This window comes from Dissoconium aciculare (assembly GCF_010015565.1).
Source record: "Dissoconium aciculare CBS 342.82 unplaced genomic scaffold K489scaffold_1, whole genome shotgun sequence".
Classification (NCBI taxonomy): domain Eukaryota; kingdom Fungi; phylum Ascomycota; class Dothideomycetes; order Mycosphaerellales; family Dissoconiaceae; genus Dissoconium; species Dissoconium aciculare.
Window position 1 is genome coordinate 2013885 of NW_022984951.1, and position 21118 is coordinate 2035002.

General features: G+C 51.3%; 7 protein-coding genes across 7 annotated transcripts; 4 read left to right on the forward strand and 3 right to left on the reverse strand.

Annotated features, from left to right (window-relative positions):
- Positions 1 to 127: 127 nt before the first annotated feature.
- On the reverse strand, positions 128 to 1446 carry K489DRAFT_406289 (uncharacterized protein; the record flags this gene model as incomplete). Its single annotated transcript, XM_033607235.1, has 2 exons — positions 128 to 957; positions 1005 to 1446. 2 exons carry the CDS (start codon positions 1444 to 1446, stop codon positions 128 to 130), a joined length of 1272 nt encoding a protein of 423 aa, XP_033464652.1.
- A 288-nt stretch (positions 1447 to 1734) lies between these two features.
- Positions 1735 to 2538, reverse strand: K489DRAFT_406290 (uncharacterized protein; the record flags this gene model as incomplete). Its single annotated transcript, XM_033607236.1, has 2 exons — positions 1735 to 2310; positions 2359 to 2538. The coding sequence occupies 2 exons, from the start codon at positions 2536 to 2538 to the stop codon at positions 1735 to 1737; spliced, it is 756 nt and encodes a 251-aa protein (XP_033464653.1).
- A 1235-nt stretch (positions 2539 to 3773) lies between these two features.
- Positions 3774 to 4722, forward strand: K489DRAFT_22170 (uncharacterized protein). The gene is made up of 2 exons (XM_033599735.1): positions 3774 to 4149; positions 4198 to 4722. Exons 1-2 carry the CDS (start codon positions 3923 to 3925, stop codon positions 4481 to 4483), a joined length of 513 nt encoding a protein of 170 aa, XP_033464654.1. The 5' UTR covers positions 3774 to 3922; the 3' UTR covers positions 4484 to 4722.
- A 2082-nt stretch (positions 4723 to 6804) lies between these two features.
- Positions 6805 to 14060, forward strand: K489DRAFT_309765 (P-loop containing nucleoside triphosphate hydrolase protein; the record flags this gene model as incomplete). Its single annotated transcript, XM_033600657.1, has 5 exons — positions 6805 to 9754; positions 9807 to 10143; positions 10193 to 10974; positions 11028 to 12692; positions 12748 to 14060. The coding sequence occupies 5 exons, from the start codon at positions 6805 to 6807 to the stop codon at positions 14058 to 14060; spliced, it is 7047 nt and encodes a 2348-aa protein (XP_033464655.1).
- Positions 14061 to 14684: 624 nt separating this feature from the next.
- On the forward strand, positions 14685 to 15691 carry K489DRAFT_397860 (uncharacterized protein; the record flags this gene model as incomplete). The annotated part of the gene is made up of 1 exon (XM_033606917.1): positions 14685 to 15691. Exon 1 carries the CDS (start codon positions 14876 to 14878, stop codon positions 15689 to 15691), a length of 816 nt encoding a protein of 271 aa, XP_033464656.1. The 5' UTR covers positions 14685 to 14875.
- A 1378-nt stretch (positions 15692 to 17069) lies between these two features.
- Positions 17070 to 18115, forward strand: K489DRAFT_375737 (uncharacterized protein). Its single transcript, XM_033603750.1, has one exon. The coding sequence runs from the start codon at positions 17447 to 17449 to the stop codon at positions 18071 to 18073; it is 627 nt and encodes a 208-aa protein (XP_033464657.1). The 5' UTR covers positions 17070 to 17446; the 3' UTR covers positions 18074 to 18115.
- An 880-nt stretch (positions 18116 to 18995) lies between these two features.
- K489DRAFT_22266 (uncharacterized protein) lies at positions 18996 to 21088 on the reverse strand. The gene has a single exon (XM_033599742.1). It carries the CDS (start codon positions 20853 to 20855, stop codon positions 19014 to 19016), a length of 1842 nt encoding a protein of 613 aa, XP_033464658.1. The 5' UTR covers positions 20856 to 21088; the 3' UTR covers positions 18996 to 19013.
- Between the last annotated feature and the right edge of the window lie 30 nt (positions 21089 to 21118).

A 21118-nucleotide genomic window follows, 5' to 3' on the forward strand; every position in this document is an offset into this window, starting at 1 on the left:
AGTCAGCGTCCTTGTTGTCTTAGACTCCAGATACTCGTGACTAGCATAGAGCAGCTATGGTCAACGGATCGAAATTCGTTTCGCTTTGATGCTCCGGACGAGCTGCGTGTAATAGACCTCCTTGTGGTCAGGATTGATATTCCAGAATTGAGGCTAGCCAGTGGCTGCTAGTTAACTCCGTCGTTGAGTCCAGGCATGACATTGATTCTTCTAAGTCATCGGGGCTCGATACTGCCTGTAGAATATTCGCCAACAAGGATTCGCTGAGCCAATTGAACGCTGCTGTGACGGCTACTCCGCCATCTTCCAGAGTCTCAAGAACTAGTGGAGACCACTTGATGTAGATATTGTTGTGAGATTTTCGCGGCACCAGTCGCAGCGGATGCAGTGCCAAGTACATGTTGCAGCAATAGCAAGATGGCTTGCTGACTCCAACATAACGTTCGTCTCCCAGGAATCGAAAGGTTTCAAGTTGTGCTATGTAGTCCACTAGCGCCGATTCCGCATGGACTCTGGTTGGTGTGTTGGATTCACCGATCGATTGGAGGATGTTCTGCTCTAGCTGATAATATCTTTCTCGCACATGTGCAGGTTCTCGCTCCAAGTTGTCGATTGACCAAATCTTTTGCAATACTGTAGTGGGGTCTAAACTTTTGGAATATACCCAAGTCAACGCTGTGGGAGCCGGAATAGCTTGAACAGTGAATGGCTTATTCAGTCTTGCATCCGTTGGCCAGTATTGGATCATGAAATTAATGGCTCGAGGCCAAGCACCTAGACGGCCAAGATAATGTCGGATCTTTCGCCACAATTTTGCGTCAGGCTTTGCGGCAATGATACTCTTGACCTCTTGATTCATATCATCATATCTGAAACCGAAAGCAGCGTTGCATATCTCGACGAGATCTTCAGTTCTTGGAAGCAGGATACCGAGTCGAACCAAGAGTGAGCTCTCTTCTGTTTCCTCTGTCAGACGGGTTGAGGAATTTTGTCTTTCACCTTACCTTCACTCAACACCTGCATAGATAAGTCTTTGATGATGCTGCCGAGCGTCCTGCTGTAATTTTTGATCCGTACTTTACACCTTTGCACCACCTGGCGAAGGATATGCTCCCGTAATTGATCTGGATCTCCCGCGGAATGTAAAGTGTGCAATTCTTTCAGGAGCCAGCGGAGGAAGTCGTCCGCGATACGCGTATGTCCGTTGCAAGCGATCCAGTAGCATAACTGATCAGTGCTATTGTCGGAGCGATCCTGCACCACAATGGCAGAAACTGTCTTGCCTCCAATCTGTGTGTCGCATAGCAGCGAAAGTGAATCGAGGCATCGCTGCCATTGGGAGCGCCGGGGATCCGAGCGGTCTTCACCGTTCGGCCGAACGATGCTCCAAACAAACAGCCGCTCGTAGAAAAGACGTACACTATCGGGCGATACGATGGCCGTCATGTTGCAGCAGTGATGCTGGTATTGTCGCAGGGATCCAAGTTGGACTCCGCAAGGCAAAGGCTTGAGAAGCGCGACGAAGGAGATGAGAAAACGTCCTACTTGAGAAGAGAGAGAGGGAGAGAGGGAGAGAGAGGGAGAGGGAGGGAGAGACATATATGTATTCTCAATACACCAATGTACTCTAGTGACTTCGAGGCTATACCGTGACCGTGTGCCAGGGAATGTAGGAAGCTAAGACGTAGCAGCTCCCGACCGGTATAAATCTGCAGGCTCTATAGGCTATACGTCCTACGGGACATGCAGATCGAGTTCTGCGCAAAGTAGCATTGCCAGCTGCTGTTTCGCGTCCTTTATCGATCTTCCTATAGTTTCAAGCCTGTGTCCGCCGAAATGGACGGTCATGTGCGTCGTTGGGGGACTACCAGTAACGGTGAAATGATCATATTTCGGGGACTCGCCGATAGCATCGCCATATTCTTTCAGCTTGATCACATGCATTGGAGATGCGCTTCCGCGGTTCGTGAGCCTTTGTGGGGCTAAAACTTGATAACTTCGTGCCGTCACTTTCGTCATCGAAGGAGAGGCAACCTTTGGAGACGGAGTGGGAGACTGCGTGGGAGGCTCGGGACTGATTGAAACCCCCGGCCGCACTCCGAAAGGGGGGGCATCCCCAGTGCGAGTCAAAATCTTTCTGATGTGATCCTTGTTTTGCGCGTTTCCCATTCGCTGGACGCGGCCGGTGAGGATCATCAAGTCTTCGAACTTTGTATGGGTGTCGCGCCAGAATTGTTGGGGAAGCTGGTCCTGGAGAAACTTGATGTTCTGCTCGAGCTGAAGATTTTGCAGCCTTTCATGCAACAGGGACTACCAAAATTCATTAGTGAAAGGCCAGAAAACCCGGAAAGGTCTCACCTCAAGCATTGCCGTAGGTTCGTTGCCCGAAGATTCCTTAACGATGTTCTTGAAAAGGTAATAATCGCAATATCTTTTGCCTAGCGAGAAGTCGGCATCGGCTCGTTCACGAAGGTCAGAAACCCATTCGTCGTCCGATGAGCCCGCCACAGAAGTTTCTTCGAAGCTGCTCCCAAGCATGTTGATGTTACTGAAGGTACTGAAAGAAGGTATATAGCTCGAGGGTGAGTGCTGTGGAAGTGGCAGATGTGTTCGAGGTGGGCGATGGCATGCTTGAAATAGTCGTTGATTCATAGAAAGGAGGAACACATCACCCAATAATTTCCGGTGGGTTTCACGACGCAAGCGGCCCCGTATGTCGAAACTTCAGTGTTGACGACGTTGATATCATCCCGTGGTTTGACTTTCTTTGGACAAAGAACTTGATGTCACAAGCATGCAGCGAATGCACTGCCAGCATTAAGAAACGCACTCGCTTCAGCGTGCAGAACATCATCTGCCTCCTCATCGACAGCCCGCTGTACTGCCGGACCGCGGCTGTGCAGTTGACTACGCAGATGTCTTGGCCTCTCTGAGTATGCATCTGTATTTGTCAAGTTGAAGTTTGAAGGGCGCTAAAGTACCACACGGCTGGCAAGTGCTATGGCCTCACGTCAAGGTGGCTTTCCTGAAGTGAGGTACATCTTGTAGCACGCGTCATATCTTGCCTGTGGATAAGATGCACAGTCAGTGAACATATCCGTTGAGGGATACGCTCATGGACCAGAGGGTGAGCGGGCGCCATCTGAACCCACATCATCGAATGTCCGATTTTTAGCACAGCGGTTCGCATCGGTCGAAAGACCTCAACTCGCAAAATGGTAGCATATCACCTCTTTCCACAGAGAGGCTCCACGGTGCAGATGGCGCTCGCCCAAGGTATGCGGCACGGTCGGGCTAAGGGTCGCAACTGCACGCCTGCTGCTATCGTGGCACCGATGACCCGGCCTCACTACCGAATGGTGGATGGTGCTGCCCGGATGCTTATTCGCCGCATAGTGTTTTCGAGCGGGACTGGGGCGGGGCGGAGCAAAGACATATCTGCGTCGTGCTTCCGTACCCACCAAGACCGACCTCAACAATCTTCCAGCATTTTTCCCATCGTGCCCACCGTATATTATCGTAGCCGTCCACAGACACGATGGTGTCTCCTGAATATATTCGAAAAAGACAAGTATGTCATCGTCTGTGTCACATCAATACGAGCTGACTTCCCCAGGAGCTGATTCATCGTGTAATGCTCGCAATCTACACTGAGCAGAAGTGTTATCCACAGCGTTTCAAAGATGCTCCATTCGTTATTAGTGAGAGATCTTCCAACGAGAAGAAAAGATTCCAAGCTCTCTTACGTTTCGAAGGTCCCGACACGAGAACAGTGCAAGCTCTACAAAAATACACGGCAGAATGGGAGCTTGACCCTGCCCAGTTCTGGGCATTTTCTCAGCCCGAGATCATCGTTCGGGACCCTCTAGCCAGCATGGCAATGTATTATCAACGATTGGACCAGGCGCGTCCTTAGGCTCGTATGGTCCAACGTTGTTTATGCATCGCTTTTGTCAAATGGCAGAACCGACATCAAGTCTTTTGTGTGAAAGGAACAGCAGAGGCGCTATATAAGCGACTGGACATGCCTCTGGAGACAGCCTCAGAGATGCTTGAAAGTATGATCAATGCTGGTTCACGTTTTCTCAACCTCGAGAGGCACGTGGGCGAGGGCGTATCGATCGTTCTAGGTCAAGGATCCGAAACAAGGTACTACGATTTTACCAGATATCTCTAACACTACTAAATCATTTTCAGATGGACCAAACTCTTGCCAAAGAACGGAAATCGTTTCGACGAGTTGGTTCGGCGATTGCGCGACATCAGGTTATACGATAATTATTCTCGCGCATGTCAAGTCCGAGTGCGCGTCGTTGATTGGCTTTTGGAGAAGCTCGACGAAGGCTCCACCTCTTTGGTGACGCCGCCTTCCTCGACAAGTGCGAGCTACAATAGCAGCTTCAGGTTCGATGACTGGGACGGGAGCATGCTTCAAAATGAGTTTGATAGCGGAATGGCGATGTCTTCTTCCCTTGAATTCTAAAGTGGGAGAGCGCCGGGTTTCGCCGACCATGTGAACTCGCTTGCCCTTCAATCGCGCTTCCACATGGAATGCCCAGACTGTTATGAAGTTTCATGGAATTTCAACATTCAATTCCGTATTCTAAGATATGTTGAATGAATAGGAGCCAACTATGCATGCTTTCTTCACCTCGACCCAGGAAATACTATGCGAGCCGGGCGTTTGCGTATGGATGAGCATGGTCACTCTCGATGGTAAGACGTCGTCGCATGGTTGGAGCTAGGAATGTGGCGAAGGATCGACAGGCGAACCTCGCGATCTAATGACCTCTTGGTTTTGCGCAGATGTGAACAGGGTAAAGCTAGATGGAGCGGCTTGAGTTGTGCCTCTTCAGTGTGCTTCTGGTGAAGGAAACAAGCCGATCTCATCTCTTCGCATTTGGGTGCTAGCGCAGCAGCGTCACAGGCAAGCTAGCGATCTTTCCATGTGCGAGATGTCATGAGCAGCAATCGACCTTGGCCATTGACCATTGAGCTATCTATACATCCTGGCACACCAAATCCTTTGGTAGTCGCACCTCCACCTGCTATCTCCGGGCCCTTATCGGATACCCAAACATCGCGTGGGATCAGTAACCACAATGATAATGTGCATTCACCCGTTCCATTTGTTCGCATCAATAATCAGAGAGCAAGCTATCCGTCCGGCGGTGCGTAAAGTGGGCGTGATGGATTGACAAACGAGTGTTGGGAAGACTTGTGTTTTACCTCCGAAGATCCAGGCCGGATGCGGTTATCCCCGCAACCGTGGGGGGAGTTTCCGCCAGAACAGGCGACCCAGGCGATGTGGACCGTGGCTTCGTTTTCTTCTTGCCCAGACGCAATGTCGGTCCTGTCACGACTCGAAACGCTGCATCAACCGTCGCATCAGCCGTGAAGGTCCACATCTTGCTGCTCATCTGCTGGAAATTCTGCCCGATCAAACTTATGATAATATTAGTAAGGAGGGAGTGGAGCGTTTATCGATCATTTAGCTACAGTTGCGGTTAACCCGAAGCGAGCCTGTCACCTTTCATCCCTAATCGTGTTCACGGTAAGTCTGACCCGCGGCCACCCGCCGAATGAATTGGGTGACGACTTACCCTGTAACCCGATGATTTTGAAAGCGGATGTATGGACCGTAGGACCCATGGCTTAGCCTGTTGTGGCTCCATTTTGTGTTTAACCCGCAGACGTGAGATCGAGCGGGACAGCGCCCGCGTGTGCTAATTGTGACGGGTTTGGAAACCAGAAGACCTCGCACTAAACTTCCACACGGTACTTTAGCGTTGAATATTGGCGCCGGGCGGCCTTTGTTGGCTGAATCCCTCGAAGATCAGCTCGGGACATCTTGCCGCAAAACTGATCACTCATCTCCATGCGCCTAAAACGAGAACAGCGCAAGTAGGAGCGCATCGCTGCCTGCCCGACTCCCTCTCTGCCTATACACGGCATCTTCTCACCAACACTGCTGGCGATGCACACTGTAAAATAGTTATGAAGCAGCGCTGCTGATACATTGCTGTACTGTATGGTGGCAGCCAAGTGGCTCCCCGATGCGTCCCAGACACTGTATGGCGGCCCCGTCCTGCATCGATGCGGCACCGAGCATGTTGCCAGCACACATCGTCAAGAGGCCACCCCGACGTGTCGTTGATGAGTGTGACATCTAATACGAACGTTGATGGGATCTGCCGCAACAGTGGGGGCCCTTTCGGGCAGCACCCCTGGCACATGCAGAATGTTGTCACGAATGCTGTAGTGAGCGAGTAATTCTGATCTTTTACTGGCCAGTGATGGGTGACTCAACAGCTGCGCCTTGAAGATTGCTTCATGGAGCTTTCACAGTGCATGGAGAGAGGAGCATGCATCCGGGCTGCATGTCTTGATAACGATTCCTACTCGCAGGTGCTGCGCAATATATTGATCGTCGATTGACAATTGTCGGGCGAAGCGATCCCCTCCACAGACTATCGACCAGCCATCTGTGTGCGCCAAATGCCTGCACACATCTACTTTGCCGGGCAACTTTACTCGTGCCTCCAATTCAATATAGCCACTTGAGACCACCTCGAGTCATGGACCAAGGATCGATCGTCGCCTGAGGTCTACATACTCATCCAGAAACCAGGATCCGTATAGAGTTGTCGTACAGGCTCACCACCGCAGAACCACCAGCAACGGACTATCAGTACATAACCTCCAGCAGTGAACTGTCAGCACACGACCGCGAGTAGCGAATTTCGAGCACAACCACCGGCAGTGAACCGCCAGCACGGAATCGCCGGCAGTCAAGAATCCCGGATGGCGACCTCTGCTGTGAGATCTGCTCGACTCAGTAATTTTCTCAAGGCCGTACAAGATGGCAAAAAGACAGTTACGAACACGAACGAGGGCAAGCTTCTACTCGAGGCAATCTGTGACCAGCCGGATTCAGCTCGTGCCGTGGCATCTCTCATGTCCTCGGGCGTAGCTAGAAACGCACTTTCCAACGCGATGAGCATGGACCTTTCGCTGGAATTCCTTAATGGAATTGCCTCTCAATTCATCATTTACATCACCGATGAAGTTGTTCGACAGCTTGGTAATGGTCAGATTTTCCAAGACCTTCTCACAACCTTCATGGACGTGCCGCTATTCTGGCAGGCCCTTCAAGCGGCTCATGGTAACAAGTCTTTAACCACGGGTATCCGAGCATATGCCAGCTTGGTCCTTTCCCTGTTATCGTTACCTCCATCCTTGCCTTTCCTGTCCAACCTTGATGTTGTGACAATCGCGCAGAACGCTGTAAGTCCCCGGGCCGGGATCGTAAATTCGCAGGACCAGGACATACGGACCATTGGCTACCAAATCCAGCAAGCATTGGCAATCACAACGCAGGGCTTGTCTGCAAGCCACAGCCTTCGCGACCAAGTCGGAGGTCGGCATGATAACGACTTCGCAGACTTTCGCCAAATCGAACTTTGCCCCACTGCCGATGAACTGGCCTCCAAGCAGACCCCATTTTATTTACCCTATGAAACGGTACGGGATGCCGATCGATCGATAAGGCCTGCCATGCACCTCGATAATCAGTTCAGATTGCTCCGCGAAGACATGATCCACGAGCTCAGAGAGGACCTGGCGATTGCGCAAGGTCGTGGCAAGACCAATAGACGTCCGGTCGTACTACAGCAATTGAAGCTATGGGGTATGGACTGTGGTCAGGAAGGAAAATCTCGTTCAGCTCGTCTCGCATTACGATGTTTTAGTAAGCTCGCGGACAAAATGCCCGCCGATTTGGACAATCGGAAGAAGTATCTTCGTCAAAATCCTCAAATCGTGAAGCATGAGGCGTTTGGATGCATACTTGCCTGTGGAGAAGTTCTTGCATTTGCAACCATCGATCGCGATGTGGATAAGCTCGCGGAAACCCCGCCAACACTTCTTCTCCACGTCCTGGGCGATGCAGCACTTCTCAGGGTTTTGATCGCTTTCAAAACCGAGCGCCAAGCCGATATGCGGTTCGTCCTGGTCGGTACGCCGTTCTTCGCTTACGAACCAGTACTCAAGCGTCTTCAGACCATGACATCTATACCTCTTGCCGAGCAGCTGCTCAATCTCGAGGGCAATCACATGCCTCGTCAATCGGAACTCGGGTTGGAGCGGCTTGCGGCCGAGATCGAAACCCATCAGGGACAAGATCTCAAATCTCTGCTAGATCTGCCGAAGACAGTACAGCTTGACAAGTCTCAGACTGCTTCGTTGAATGCTGCCTTGACACAGAAGGTGAGCGTGATTCAAGGCCCTCCTGGCACAGGCAAGTCCTTCGTGGGAGCACTGATCCTGAAAGCGCTCTTCCAAAACACGAAGGAGAAAATCCTGGTTCTCGCCTTCAAAAATCATGCTCTCGACCAGACCCTCGAGGATGCCATGGATATGGGTATTCCAGAGGGGACTATGGTTCGCCTCGGATCCAAGTTTTCACCACGTACCGAATGTCTGAAGATATTTGAGCAGCGGAAGAACTTCACAGGCGGCAAGTTATCACGAGAACAATGGAACTTGCAGAAGTCGTTCTACGAAGACGTAGACGACCTTGCGAGGACCACAAGAGAAGAAAGCAAGAGCTTCGCAAAGTGGCAATTTTCAAATGCAGAGATCCTTGAAGGCCTCGAGTTCTCCTGCGGCGAGGACCTGGAGTACTTTGAAGCTTTCAGGGTTCCCGCTGCTTCCGACGGCATGACGCGAGTTGGGTCAAACGGCAAAGCGGTCGGCCCTGACTATCTCATTGGACGATGGTTGAAGGGAATGGATGCCGGGATTTTCGATGAGATGGCCAGAGGAAGCCATGGCGCCATTTGGAAAATGACCAGAGATTCCCGTAACCTGAAGTGTCGGCAATGGATCCAAGACGCAATCAGCGAAAGAGCTAAAGTCGTCACGACCAGCACGGGTCGTTACGGGAAAGTCAACGAACGCCTGGCGACATTTCGAGGGTCACGCGACGCTGCTCTGGTGCAGACCAAGCGTATAGTCGGCTGTACAACGACAGCTGCTGCGAAGAACACCCAGCTCCTATCTTCTATCAACCCGGGCATCATTATCGTTGAAGAAGCAGGTGAGGTGCTTGAGAGTCATATCCTCGTATCGCTTTCCAAAGCTACAAAGCAACTCATTCTCATCGGCGATCATCTTCAGCTGCGACCCAAAGTCAACAATTTCGGCCTTACAGTTGACAAGAACGATGGATTTGATCTTGACCGCTCACTCTTCGAGCGCCTGGTGGTTGAGGGGTATCCTCTTTCAACGTTAGTGAAACAACACCGCATGCGGCCCGAAATTTCATCTTTAGTCCGGCGGCTTATGTATCCCGATCTGCAAGACGACGTGAAGACTTTCAACAGAGCCAACATTCGAGGGTTGGCCAGCGATGTGATCTTTTTCAATCACAGCCACCTCGAGGATGATGACTCCAAGAACAGTGCCCCGGACGATGGCCGCAAAGCAAGCCGTCAAAACCGATTCGAAGCTGACATTGTCTTGAAGACGGTAAAGTATATGGCACAGCAAGGGTACTCCACCGATGATCTGGTTGTCTTGACACCTTACCTGGGTCAATTGCGACTTCTAATGGACCGATTGAGGGAGGAAGTAGAGATGGCTATGGATCCTGTGCTCAGTGATATCGATTCGCATGATCTTGTCAAGGCGGGTCTTCTCACGCCTGCAGCAGCAAAAGTTGGACAGAAGAAGCTGACAATGTCTACCATCGGTGGGTGAAACGCAAGACGAACAATTTCATCAGCTGAGCTAACGAATCCTAGACAACTTCCAAGGAGAAGAGGGCAAGATCGTCATTGTGAGTTTGACGCGAGCCAACCGAAGAGGCGATGTCGGGTTCATGAGGAGTGCTCAGCGCCTCAATGTCCTCCTCTCTCGAGCGCGAGATGGTATCATCATCGTAGGAAATGCCGAAAGCTTCACATCTAGCAAGTCCGCCTCCGGCGTGTGGAAACCTTTCATCGCACAGCTTCAGGAAAACCATCAGCTCTTTGATGGGCTTCCTACGAAATGTGAACAACATCCAGATCAGACCACCTTGCTGAAGACCGCAGCAGACTTTGACGAATATTGTCCAGACGGCGGATGCACCAGGCCTTGGTGAGTCGAGCAGGATTTGGCGAAACGCTCAATGCTGACATATCCCCAGTCCCGCGATGTTGAGCTGCGGTCAGCATGCCTGTCCAAGTCGCTGTCATTCCTTGTCCGATCATTCCAAGATTGCATGCAATTATATTCTGCACGAAAAGTGCCCCCAAAACCATACATTTACACGTCGCTGCTCGCAAAAGTTGAAGGTGTGCACAAAGTGCGAGGCCGAAAAGAAAGCCCTCGACGCAAAACAAAAGCGAGACCATGCATTGGCCGAGAAGCGCGAGGCTCTAGAGAAAGAACACCGACGAAAACTCCAGGAAATCGACGAACGCATTCGCGAGCAACAGCAACTCCGCAAGGATCAGGACGAGGATCGAGCAAGAAGGAATCTTCTGGCACAGCGCGTGCACGATCTGCAGCAGGAGTATTTGCTTACCCAACAGCATGCAGCACAGGCACCAGCGGCAGCTCCACCCAAAGACTATCCTAATGATCCACAAGATCATGCGACTCCAACACCCACCGCGAATGCTCAGAATGACCCATCAACAAGTGTAACCGAGCCTATCGAAAGCTCTCAGTCCGCGTCAACCGGCAAGAGCAAGGATACAAGAGACCCCAAGTCTGGTTCTCCAGCAGAGATCGATTGGCAGTACCAAAAGGACATCGAGGGTGCGGCCAACGAGCATATCGATGCTCTGATGCAGATGATCGGTCTCGAGAGCATCAAGCAAAAGGTGCTCAATGTCAAGACCAAAATTGAGACCGTCCTTCGTCAAGGAGCTTCTCTCAAAAGTGAGCGGTTCGGAGCGGTGTTCCTTGGAAATCCTGGCACTGGTACGTATGATTAGAGTTTTATCGAAGCCTTACACTGATGACGTCGCTCGCAGGAAAAACCACAGTCGCCAGGCTCTATGCGAAATGCCTCGCCTCGATGGGTGTGGTCCCTGGCACCGAATTCAAGGAGCTGACAGCAGCTCGCCTTATGAACGGCGGCACAAAATTCTGCGAACAAACCATCCAAGACGTCCTCAATGCCGGCGGTGGAGCTATCTTCATCGACGAAGCATATCAGTTGGCCTCTGCCCAGAGTCCCGGAGGGCGCCAAGTACTTGACTTTCTCCTGCCCGAGGTGGAAAATCACACCGGTAAAATCCTATTCATTCTGGCTGGCTACAACAAAGAAATGGAGGACTTGTTCGCACACAACGAGGGTTTTCGCAGCCGGTTTCCGCACGAGCTCAAATTCGCGGATTACGAGGACCACGAACTTCGCAAGATCTTCGAGCATCAGGTACGAGCTCGATACAAGAATCCATCCATGGAGCTCGAGGACGGATTCGATGGTCTGTATGCTCGCATTGTCGCGAGACGCATCGGCTATGCGCGTGGTCGTCCCGGATTCGGCAACGCGCGAGCTGTCGCCAATCAGGTCGCCATTGTGTTCGAGCGTCAAGCCAACCGCCTCAAGACTGAACGACGCTCCGGCAAGAGGCCGAACGATTTTTTCACAAGCAAGGAGGACCTGATCGGCCCGGAGCCTTCGGTCGCTCTAGCCAACAACAAGTCATGGCAAAAGCTCGGCGATCTCATCGGTTTGAAGGCTGTCAAGGAATCGATCGGGGCCCTATTACAGACCTTGCAGACGAACTATGAAAACGAGCTCCAAGAACGACCGCTGATCTCCTTCAACCTCAACAAAGTGTTTTTGGGCTCTCCGGGGACAGGCAAGACGACCGTCGCGAAACTCTACGGTCAAATACTCGCCGACATTGGATTTCTCTCAAACGGGGAGGTGATTGTCAAGGATCCCTCTGACTTCATCGGAGATGTTATAGGAGCATCGGAAAAGGTGACAAAGGGGATCCTGGCCGCCACGGTGGGCAAGGTCCTGGTCATTGACGAATGCTACGGTCTGTACTCAGGCGCTTCAGCTAGTACTTCCTCACAAAACGATGTATTCAGAACAGCAGTCATTGACACCCTCGTGGCGGGCATTCAGAGCGTGCCTGGTGAGGACCGCTGTGTCTTGTTGCTCGGCTACAAGAATGAAATGGAACGCATGTTCCAAAATGTCAATCCTGGTTTGAGTCGAAGATTCCCTCTGAGCGAGGCTTTTCTGTTCGAAGACTTCAGCGAAGCTGAACTACACACAATCTTGGACTCGAAATTAACACAAGCAGGCTACACGGCGACCGTGACGGCGCTTGAAACCGCTATGGATTTTCTTCAGCGCGCCCGCAACAAGCCCAACTTTGGAAATGCTGGCGAAGTCGACATCCTACTAAATGGGGCCAAGGCTAGACATCAGCAACGAAGCATGCAGAGCTCGAGTCCGATCGGCATGGTCTTCGAACCCGTCGACATTGATCCGGATTATGACCGAATCGCGAGGGCATCGGTGAACGTGCAGGAGTTGTTCAAAAACGACATCGGGCGAGAGGATATTGTGAAAGAGATGGAGGCTATACAGAAACTGACCAAGCTTTACAAGGCGCGGGGAAAGAATCCGCGCGAAGCGGTCCCGTTCAATTTTGTGTTTAGCGGTCCGCCTGGTGAGTTGCTGGACCATGAGGATCACTTGATCGACGTACTAACTTCGCTTTATAGGCACTGGTAAGACCACGACTGCTCGAAAGATGGGACAGATCTACTACGACATGGGCTTCCTCGCGACGGCAGAAGTTAAAGAAGTCTCGGCTACGGATCTCATCGGCGAATACGTGGGCCACACAGGGCCCAAGACACTCAAGACCTTTGAAAAAGCTTTGGGTAAGGTCCTCTTCATTGACGAAGCATACCGTCTCGGACAGGGCCGTTTCGCCAAAGAGGCCATCGATGAGATCGTGGATTGCTTGACGAAGGAAGCTTTTATGAACCGGCTCGTGGTTATCCTAGCTGGATATCAGGAACAAGTCGATCAATTACTCACGGTCAATCCAGGTTTGATGAGCCGCTTCCAGAAAACCCTTCAATTCCGCCATCTTCCTGCGACCGACTGTGTCGAATTGCTGATGCGCAAGCTCCGCGCGAATGACATGCTCGATGTTCGTGCCGTGGACCCTGGAAGCGCGACATTCGTTGCAAGCCTGTGCGCCAAGTTCGACAAGTTGCAGCGATTGGGCAGCTGGGCGAACGCCCGTGATGTCGAGACTCTGTGCAAGAAGTTGGTGCAGAGAATGATGGCATCGGCCGACGAAACAGCGTCTGAGAGTATCCTTGTCCACGAGGGAGATATCTCCGCCGTGGTGGATGTGTTTATCTCGGAGCGGCAGCAACGTCATCTACACAACACGAGTACCGATGGCGGAGATTCAGCTACATTAGCCACCGCGGGCATCCCCCAACCTGACTCCGACAGGACTACGAATCCTCCCGCAGTGCCTGCCTCGCAGGTTAAGACCACAACCACTGCTGCGCCTCCAGACCTTTCTCTCAGCCAGGGCCGTGTCGAAGCCGAGGACGTCTCTGTTGGTGTACGGCGAGATTCCGGCGTCAGTGACGAGGCATGGGACGCACTCCTCGCCGCTCAAAAGGCTGCCGACGAGCGGGAGAAAGACTACCAGGATATTTCTACGAAGGCACAAGAGCTCGAGTCCAAGGCTAACGAGCCTGATGAGGAGTCCAGCGATCCGCTCAACGTTGGCCCCGATGATAACGACGAAGAGCGCAAGCGGAAATTAGAAGAATCCAGGATCCGGCGAGAACTGGCTCGTCGAAAGCGCGAAGTAGAGGCTGAACGACTTCGACGCGAGTTGGCGGCGAAAGAGGTGGCGAGGAAGGCCGAGCAAGAAGTCCAGAGGAAGCTGCGAGTCGTGGGGTTATGCGTCGCAGGATACCGATGGATCCGGATGCATGACGGATATGTTTGTGCCGGAGGCTCGCATTATGTCTCGAATGCTCAACTTGCTGATATGCATTGAGTGTTGCTACCTGGACATTATGCATGTGGAGTCTTTAGACCGCCTATCTAATCTTGTTTGAAAAACAAATACCGTAGTCTACCTTTGTATCTGCCTGAGCCAGAGTACATGTTACGACAGGTCCGGTGAACAAATGGCTCTGCATCAGCGAGATCTCGCACCAACTTCTCGGTTTGGGCCCGAAAGCCACACCTCGTCATTTGCCAATATGTTTCGCACTTTGAAAAGGCAGAGTTGTCCATTCCATCTGAGGATCAGACGAGTTCGTTTTGATGCACGTTGATGTTGGTTCGGCTCACTACTCACACGGTAATCCTGTGACAGAGACTGAGGGCTGTACGATATCGACAAACTCGACAGACCAAAAATCATGTCTCGCGACCAAAAAGACATCTCGGCAAACTGGAGACTTCTGGCATGCATCAGTACATCGGGCATCAAGGATCAGCATGGTCTCGTATACGGAATGACCTGTTTGTGGTAAACATGGCGTTTTTCAAGGTGCATTCCGGTCTGGTGGGTGGAGTCACCATGCACCTTTGATGATCACGGACACCATCTCGGCATCGAGCACATTACCTGTATCATGCAGGCTATCAGGTCCAGGACAACACTGCACTATAGACATGTTCGATCTGTATCTGTGCGTCGCAGGCAGCGTTGTCTATCGTGGCCGCCCCTAATTTCGTTGTTGTCGAGGGCCCAATGATAATAATTGATGAGCTTCAGTCCTTTCATATTCATATATTACCGGCCTCGAACTGGGTATAATCGCGAAACGCTCACCACACATATCAACGTCGTCTCTATGAACAATGCATGAGTGTCAGCAGTGTCAACGAAGCTTTCAGCGAATCGCCTCGCTCCGCCAGCATGAGTCTTCGACAGGACACATCTCCAGTGGCTCGGTACCAGTTGTCGTCGTACGTAACATGAGACCTGTAACAAAGACGACGACGGCAGTAGAGCCGATCATGGACACTTCGGTGCAGTATCACGGCATTCCTTCGAGCCAGATCAAGCCCGTATTCAAAGCCGCATGTTACTCTCGCTTTCAAGAGCCTGTTGCTGCCGATATCATTCGAACGACCCGGACCACGCTCGAGCCGGATATTGTAGCAGCAATCCTGGAAGGGGCCTTGCGCTTACTTCCGGTTGATTTGACGCCGGAAGGCCAGCGAATTCGTCGCGAGAAGGAGCAGGCAAAGGCAGAGCATGCTCGGAAAGCAGAGAACGACTTCGTCGAGCACGTTCGACGCCTTCAGCCGGCCATGCTCGATGAGGCGCAGCAAAAGCAGCGAATCTTGGCCGCTAAAGAATCAGGCAGCCCGCTCAAACTTCTAGCGACACCCGACATCCTCTTTGACGAGCCAACGGAAATCAATGGCGCTGCTTGTCACTGGATCGAGTACAAAAATATGTTCGGTTTCAAGCAAAATCCATTTGTTCAGCAAAAGATCAAGCAGCAATGTCGGAGATACGCATCATTGTTCGGCGCGGGCATCATCATCTACAGACTCGGATTCGAGGTCCGCCTTCTCGATATCGAAGGAGTGCGTGTCATGCGCGAGCGCGATGTTTCGTTCTGGGTTAGCCAGCAAATCAGCCTTCAAGAAGTACGCACGCTCTAGAGAATGATCAGCCGTGCTTTGTGCACCCGAAAAAGCGCAACATAGTAGTTTGAGGATGATGCACACCACGAGGGTTCACCGCCGGATTGGAATAAGGTAGAAATCCAATGCACGGGATCTGCGCTAAATTGCCGTGCGGTATTTTAGCTCCGCCAGAGGCCTCTTGTAAAGAAGCTAGAAACTCTTAAAGATAACTCAGAAATCCAAGTCACTATGTCTTCGGTCGCTCGCCTCCGTGCAAAACTAGTGCTAATGAGGAGCCACGTCAAAATGGTCGTTTCAAGCACCAAGGATGTTGCTGCACGAATGCCGGAACTCTGATAGCGGCTTAAAGATAGCTGATTGGAGTTCTCCCTCGCAATGAAATAATAGTGCTTTGGAGCACACATCAGAGATTCAACGATACCTCAAGACCGGCGGACACTACAGTCAGTAATTGTATGAGCACCATCAGACGGTGATGCTGCATGCAGCAATCATGCATCGCCACACCATCGGCTTGTTTGCACATACACCCCTGGTAAAAGCAGCGCCCTCAAGGCGTGGCAAATAACATGCGATAGAGCTTCAAATGTCATTTCAACATCGTGTGCTGATAACGATGAATCGCCAATCCTTTCTGGTCCTGTCATAATTCGGCCCAGCATGCGGTGAGATTTAGCCAAGGTTGGTCCAAGTAAGGGAGCAAGGGTAGGCATTTTATACGAACGTTATTCACGACACCACTTGCTTGATGACTTGTGCAAACGCCCTGCATGCATCGAATACTACCCTCCTCATTCCGCCAAGTACGTCTAAGGTAAAGATCATGGCATCCATTCGCTTCTCATCGAAAGCCTAGTCTGTTGAAGTCACTCTGATTGTTCTTATAAACCACAGCATAATTTGTTACGCAGTAAGGTGCGCTTGCTAACCATCAGATCCTGGGCAGATATATGTTGCAAGCACAACGATGAGACGTTATATCACGATCTCCCATCACAGACTATACGACAGCCCTGGTACCGAAATTGTTGAGAACTCTGGAGATCGATCATAACTTTGTTGGGAATCGGGCCTCAAATCGCCATGCGCACCTCGAGAATCCTTGGGGAGTCTACTATTGTGTGTTATCACGCATGCATGGCAGTGCCGATCCGACGAGCAACGCTGACTTTCGTGTGATTAACATGCATACCTTACCGAGATATACCCAGTATCTATGAGCAACCTCACAGATACCGATGCACACCACTCTTGTGAAAAGTGGAACAGAGGTGTAGCTGCCTGATGATGCAGCAAGTTGACAGCAAGGCGTCGGGCAGCGCTGTGGTCTACTCCGCTGCATTGATATGCACAGCTTCACAACAGTATCGCATAGCTTATCTCGCTGCATTTCCCTGTAGAGGCCTTTCGTTCTGTGTTATACGACACAATACATACACCAGGCAAGTGGAAAGGAGCATTCCAGAGGGCAACCCCGGTGTAGCCAGGCTGGGTCTTATCGGCTCTGTTTTGAATCTTCCCTATCCTTCACCTTCTGCCTCCCAGACTCGCAGACCACCTGTCTTCTCTTCACACGACTATAATGGCGAAGAAGAAGAAAGGCCCTGTAGCAAAACCCGCAACTGCAAAATGGTTCGAGGATGACGGCGATATGGTCGAATATGTCGTCGAAGTAATCAAGCCTGTCGATGAAGTCGTCGAGTCGGGAGTTTCAGGGACGGTGGAGCATAATCGCATTACCGACGCTTCTGAGGCAAGAGATCCATCAACATGCGGTTACACTCGGCCACTCTCGCCGTATACACCGCGACAATTGAACTCTGGTACTCATCTCCAGTAAAAGTTTCATGGGTACAAGGCCTCGTTACTGACGATTTAGATCCTGCCGATGCGATCGATACCCCTAGAGTCATCATTGACGACGTCTTCGACACAAACCACCCACACGCGAGCAAATTTGAAGACGGGACACAAGCCGAGTGCAGTATCCTCGTTGCCAGGTGTCGCATGTGCACGAGAATGGCCTGGGTACAATCTACCAGTCGCAACCTGGTTGAGGCGGTCCTTTCGCGGACGGATGTCGCCAATGGCATGGTCTTGATGACATGCGCTAGGTGTGCCAAACGTGATGCGGGTTCGGATAAGACTACCTCGCTCGATATTCATCCTGAGGCATGGACAGGAGCGGACATACTTCAGGTAGCTAGTAACTCGACGGGGCTTCAAATGCGAATGCTTGGCCGAGGTCAGACCAGGACAGCGGTCATTAACCTACTGGCTTTGATACAATCTCTCCGGGACGATGAGACATGGGGTGAGGTTGATGTCGAAAGGTATAGCCACGGAGAACGCGGGCCCACACTTCGACTGGGGAGCATCAAAGGAGGTCTGATTTGATGGTACCTTTCGTCAAAATCCTTGTTCGGTACATTGTATTGCTGTCGAGAACGGAGTATACGAGCGCGAAATTCGCACAGGACCTAGTCTTTGGAGAAAGTTTCTCTGGGCGTTGTAACATTGTCTACCGAAATGTCCGAGCACACTTTTCCCGCCACTTTTCGTGACTACACTACTTTGAACTCCCATGAAGTCCCACCACCCGACTACCTCTCCACGTTTTGCGCCCTGGCTCCGACGTCCACAAAGTGCAGACACTCCGTTCAGTATGTTGAAAGCAACTGCTACTCGCCATAGAAGGTCGCCTGGGCGTTGTCATCTACCAAGCCCGTAGAACCTTTGCCGCTGCGGAATGAGTTCGTCGGTGCGCTGAACCCTATCCTCACGCCGATGATAGGGTTTGTACCAGAACGTCAACAGCAGCAATTTGCCTCTCGTTGTGAACAAGTTCGGCATTCTTGCATGTCAACCGACGCGATGTGCTGCTTATGCTACATATGCTGTGACTGATTGATGTGACTTGCCAGCCCGCTTTAGGTCGACGTTCCACCGTACATTCGCGGCACAGGAGCCCGGCCTGGGCTCAGATCACGCGCTCACGCCTCCCCCGACATTCGGTCGTGAGCATGCGATTCTCCGGCGAGCGGACATGATCCGAGAAGAGCAGCAACATCCTCGAACCAGCTCTAGCGATCAGCGTGGCCAAGAGCCATTATCACTCTATGCAGACAAAGGAAATCTACTCGGTAAAGAGACAAGAGCTTCCGGGATGGATCATAGATCTTTGCACAGGTGAGCCGAATAGAGCCGCGAGCTCTGGAGGCGATGTGTGGAAGGCAGGAGAGACTGCAAGAGACATTTCTGTGATCTTCTGTGTCACTAGAAGCTGTGAAGTCTATGTTTGAAAGCGCGTGAAGGGCATGACCCCCCGTCGAGAGACCTATAGCCAAGCACGGGGCCAACGGAAAGTTACCGACAACTGCTCATGCTCTCCTGCAAAAGCTAGCCCATTGATCCATCGCGCAGATTCCAGCATCCACTTGCCATTGTGCAGTTTCGCATGGACTCCAAGTGAGACATGACTTTCGCGTTCTTTCCCGTCGAGGCCAGGGCCTACACGCCACGATGTGAAAACCTTGGTGATGTTGGGCGGAACCCCGCTGAAGATTCCACTTGCGTGTGCCGTACCTGGTAGGTATCCAAGTCTTAAAGATTGGGACTTGTAGATGGCATCGATGATGGGTCCTAACATCGATCGATTGTGTTTCCTGACAGCATTAAGTGTCGTATCTTCTGCATCATTGTCAAAACAGCGCTCTAGTTCGTCGACCAAGACTTGACACTTTCGTCCTTGAGAACGCAAAGCATCTAGAAGCCTGAGAAGACGATGCTTTTGAAACTCGCGGGAACCTGGATTGCGCCCCTCCCGTGTTCTTGTGCGGAACTCCGAACTTAGATTGACCTTGATAGTATTCTTGAGGATCCAAATGTGACCCTTGGTTGAGATGCCGTGAGGATCGAGTGAGACCTCGGTAAGCCGGCATTTCTTCAAGTATGTCAGGGGGTTCTCAAGAACTGGCGGAACAAATTTATTGAAGAAAACATGCTGCACGAAGTCGCTGATCCACATATCCGCCGGCGATCTCTTGATGAGCCTTGGGTTTCGTAGGATCTCTCCATTCAAGAGCGAAAGCGCAAGGCAGCAAGACTGGAGGGAGTAGCCCTTGCTGGCCATGTTATTCAGCCGAATGGCATAATCACACGCATTTGCAATTATCGGCAGCCTATCAAATGGGTGCTCGATATTTCTGCGTTGGATATCAACGACTATTCTTGAGGACATGGATCTTGTCCTCATATCATGCTGAGTGTGGTATAAAAGATTGTATTTCCCGAAAGTCTTCAGCATTGAAGCGATGTTCTTCTTGTTCCCACTGTAATTCGGTTGTTGTTTGCAAGCCAGCAGATACAGTGTAGCTTGCGTTCGGAACGAAGCCGCGTTGATGCATATCTCTTCGCCAGGAGATCTGAATCTTTTCTTTGACCGTAATCCCGCCCTATGGCGTATGAGTAGATGCATCCGTGTCGACGCAAGGTATTCTTCTTGAAAAATCCAAGCCCGTGACCACCAGCGATCTCTGCAAAGACGTCGGAGCAGCTGAAACCCTGGTGAATTGGCACCGTTGCTAGAAGCGTCGGATAGTTGGGGATATTCGAGATTGTGTTTCCAGTTGATTAACGCCCCTTCCATAAGGTCTTGTAATGTATCGACTTCTTCCTGATTTTCGAGTATAACTGCTAATAAACCCAATGGATATTTGCTACGATTGTATACTAGATCCATTGAATTTATAGCGATGTATTTCTCCGGACACGGCCACTGAGGAACACAGTCCCCGTCAATCCAGAAGTGCTGAACTCCTTTATGACATGCATAGTTGACGGTCCTGGCGAGGATTTCATCTCGGACTTTGTTACGTTGCGGCATTGTCACTTCCGCACCGGCCAATCGATATGCTCCTGTGCTTTCACTCTCTGAACCTTGAGTACCATGCGACGTATACGATACGGCGATATACGGCGAAAACCCCGTTGGTGAGGGTGAGATCCTCGTACGCCGTAGTTGCACTGGTGACTTGCACGATATCTCGATACAAAGCAAATTTTCGAACCATTCTCGCGATTTCTTATTGATGCTTTGGTGCTTTGCAATGTGCAGAAGTTCCGCGACGAGGCTCCCGCGTCTTGGTCCCGGATGGCTATCGTACGACATCACATCCATCGCAACAGGAGGTGTTCTGAGGTTGGCAAGTCAATCGAGAAAACATTTACTGATCTTCATGGATGTATAGCGATTTGAGACCCACACCGGTCAGCTTAGCTGTGCATGACTGCTGCCACATCGCACGAGCATGACCTAGCAGCTATCTGCGCATGCTTGAGCAAAACGGCAAGATACAGATGCAAGCCACCCGATTACGGACATTGGCAGATGATTGGGGAGCGTATCTGGCCTCGAAAATCTCATTGGCATTGTCCCAGAGA

Excerpts from the sequence above, each read along its gene's own strand:
- K489DRAFT_22170 (XM_033599735.1), top strand. The coding sequence starts at position 3,923 with ATGGTCCAACGTTGTTTATGCATCGCTTTTGTCAAATGGCAGAACCGA. Across the intron at positions 4,150-4,197 it reads GGTCAAGGATCCGAAACAAG|ATGGACCAAACTCTTGCCAA; the intron begins GTACTACGATTT and ends AATCATTTTCAG.
- K489DRAFT_22266 (XM_033599742.1), bottom strand. The coding sequence starts at position 20,855 with ATGGATGTGATGTCGTACGATAGCCATCCGGGACCAAGACGCGGGAGC.
- K489DRAFT_375737 (XM_033603750.1), top strand. The coding sequence starts at position 17,447 with ATGCGGTTACACTCGGCCACTCTCGCCGTATACACCGCGACAATTGAA.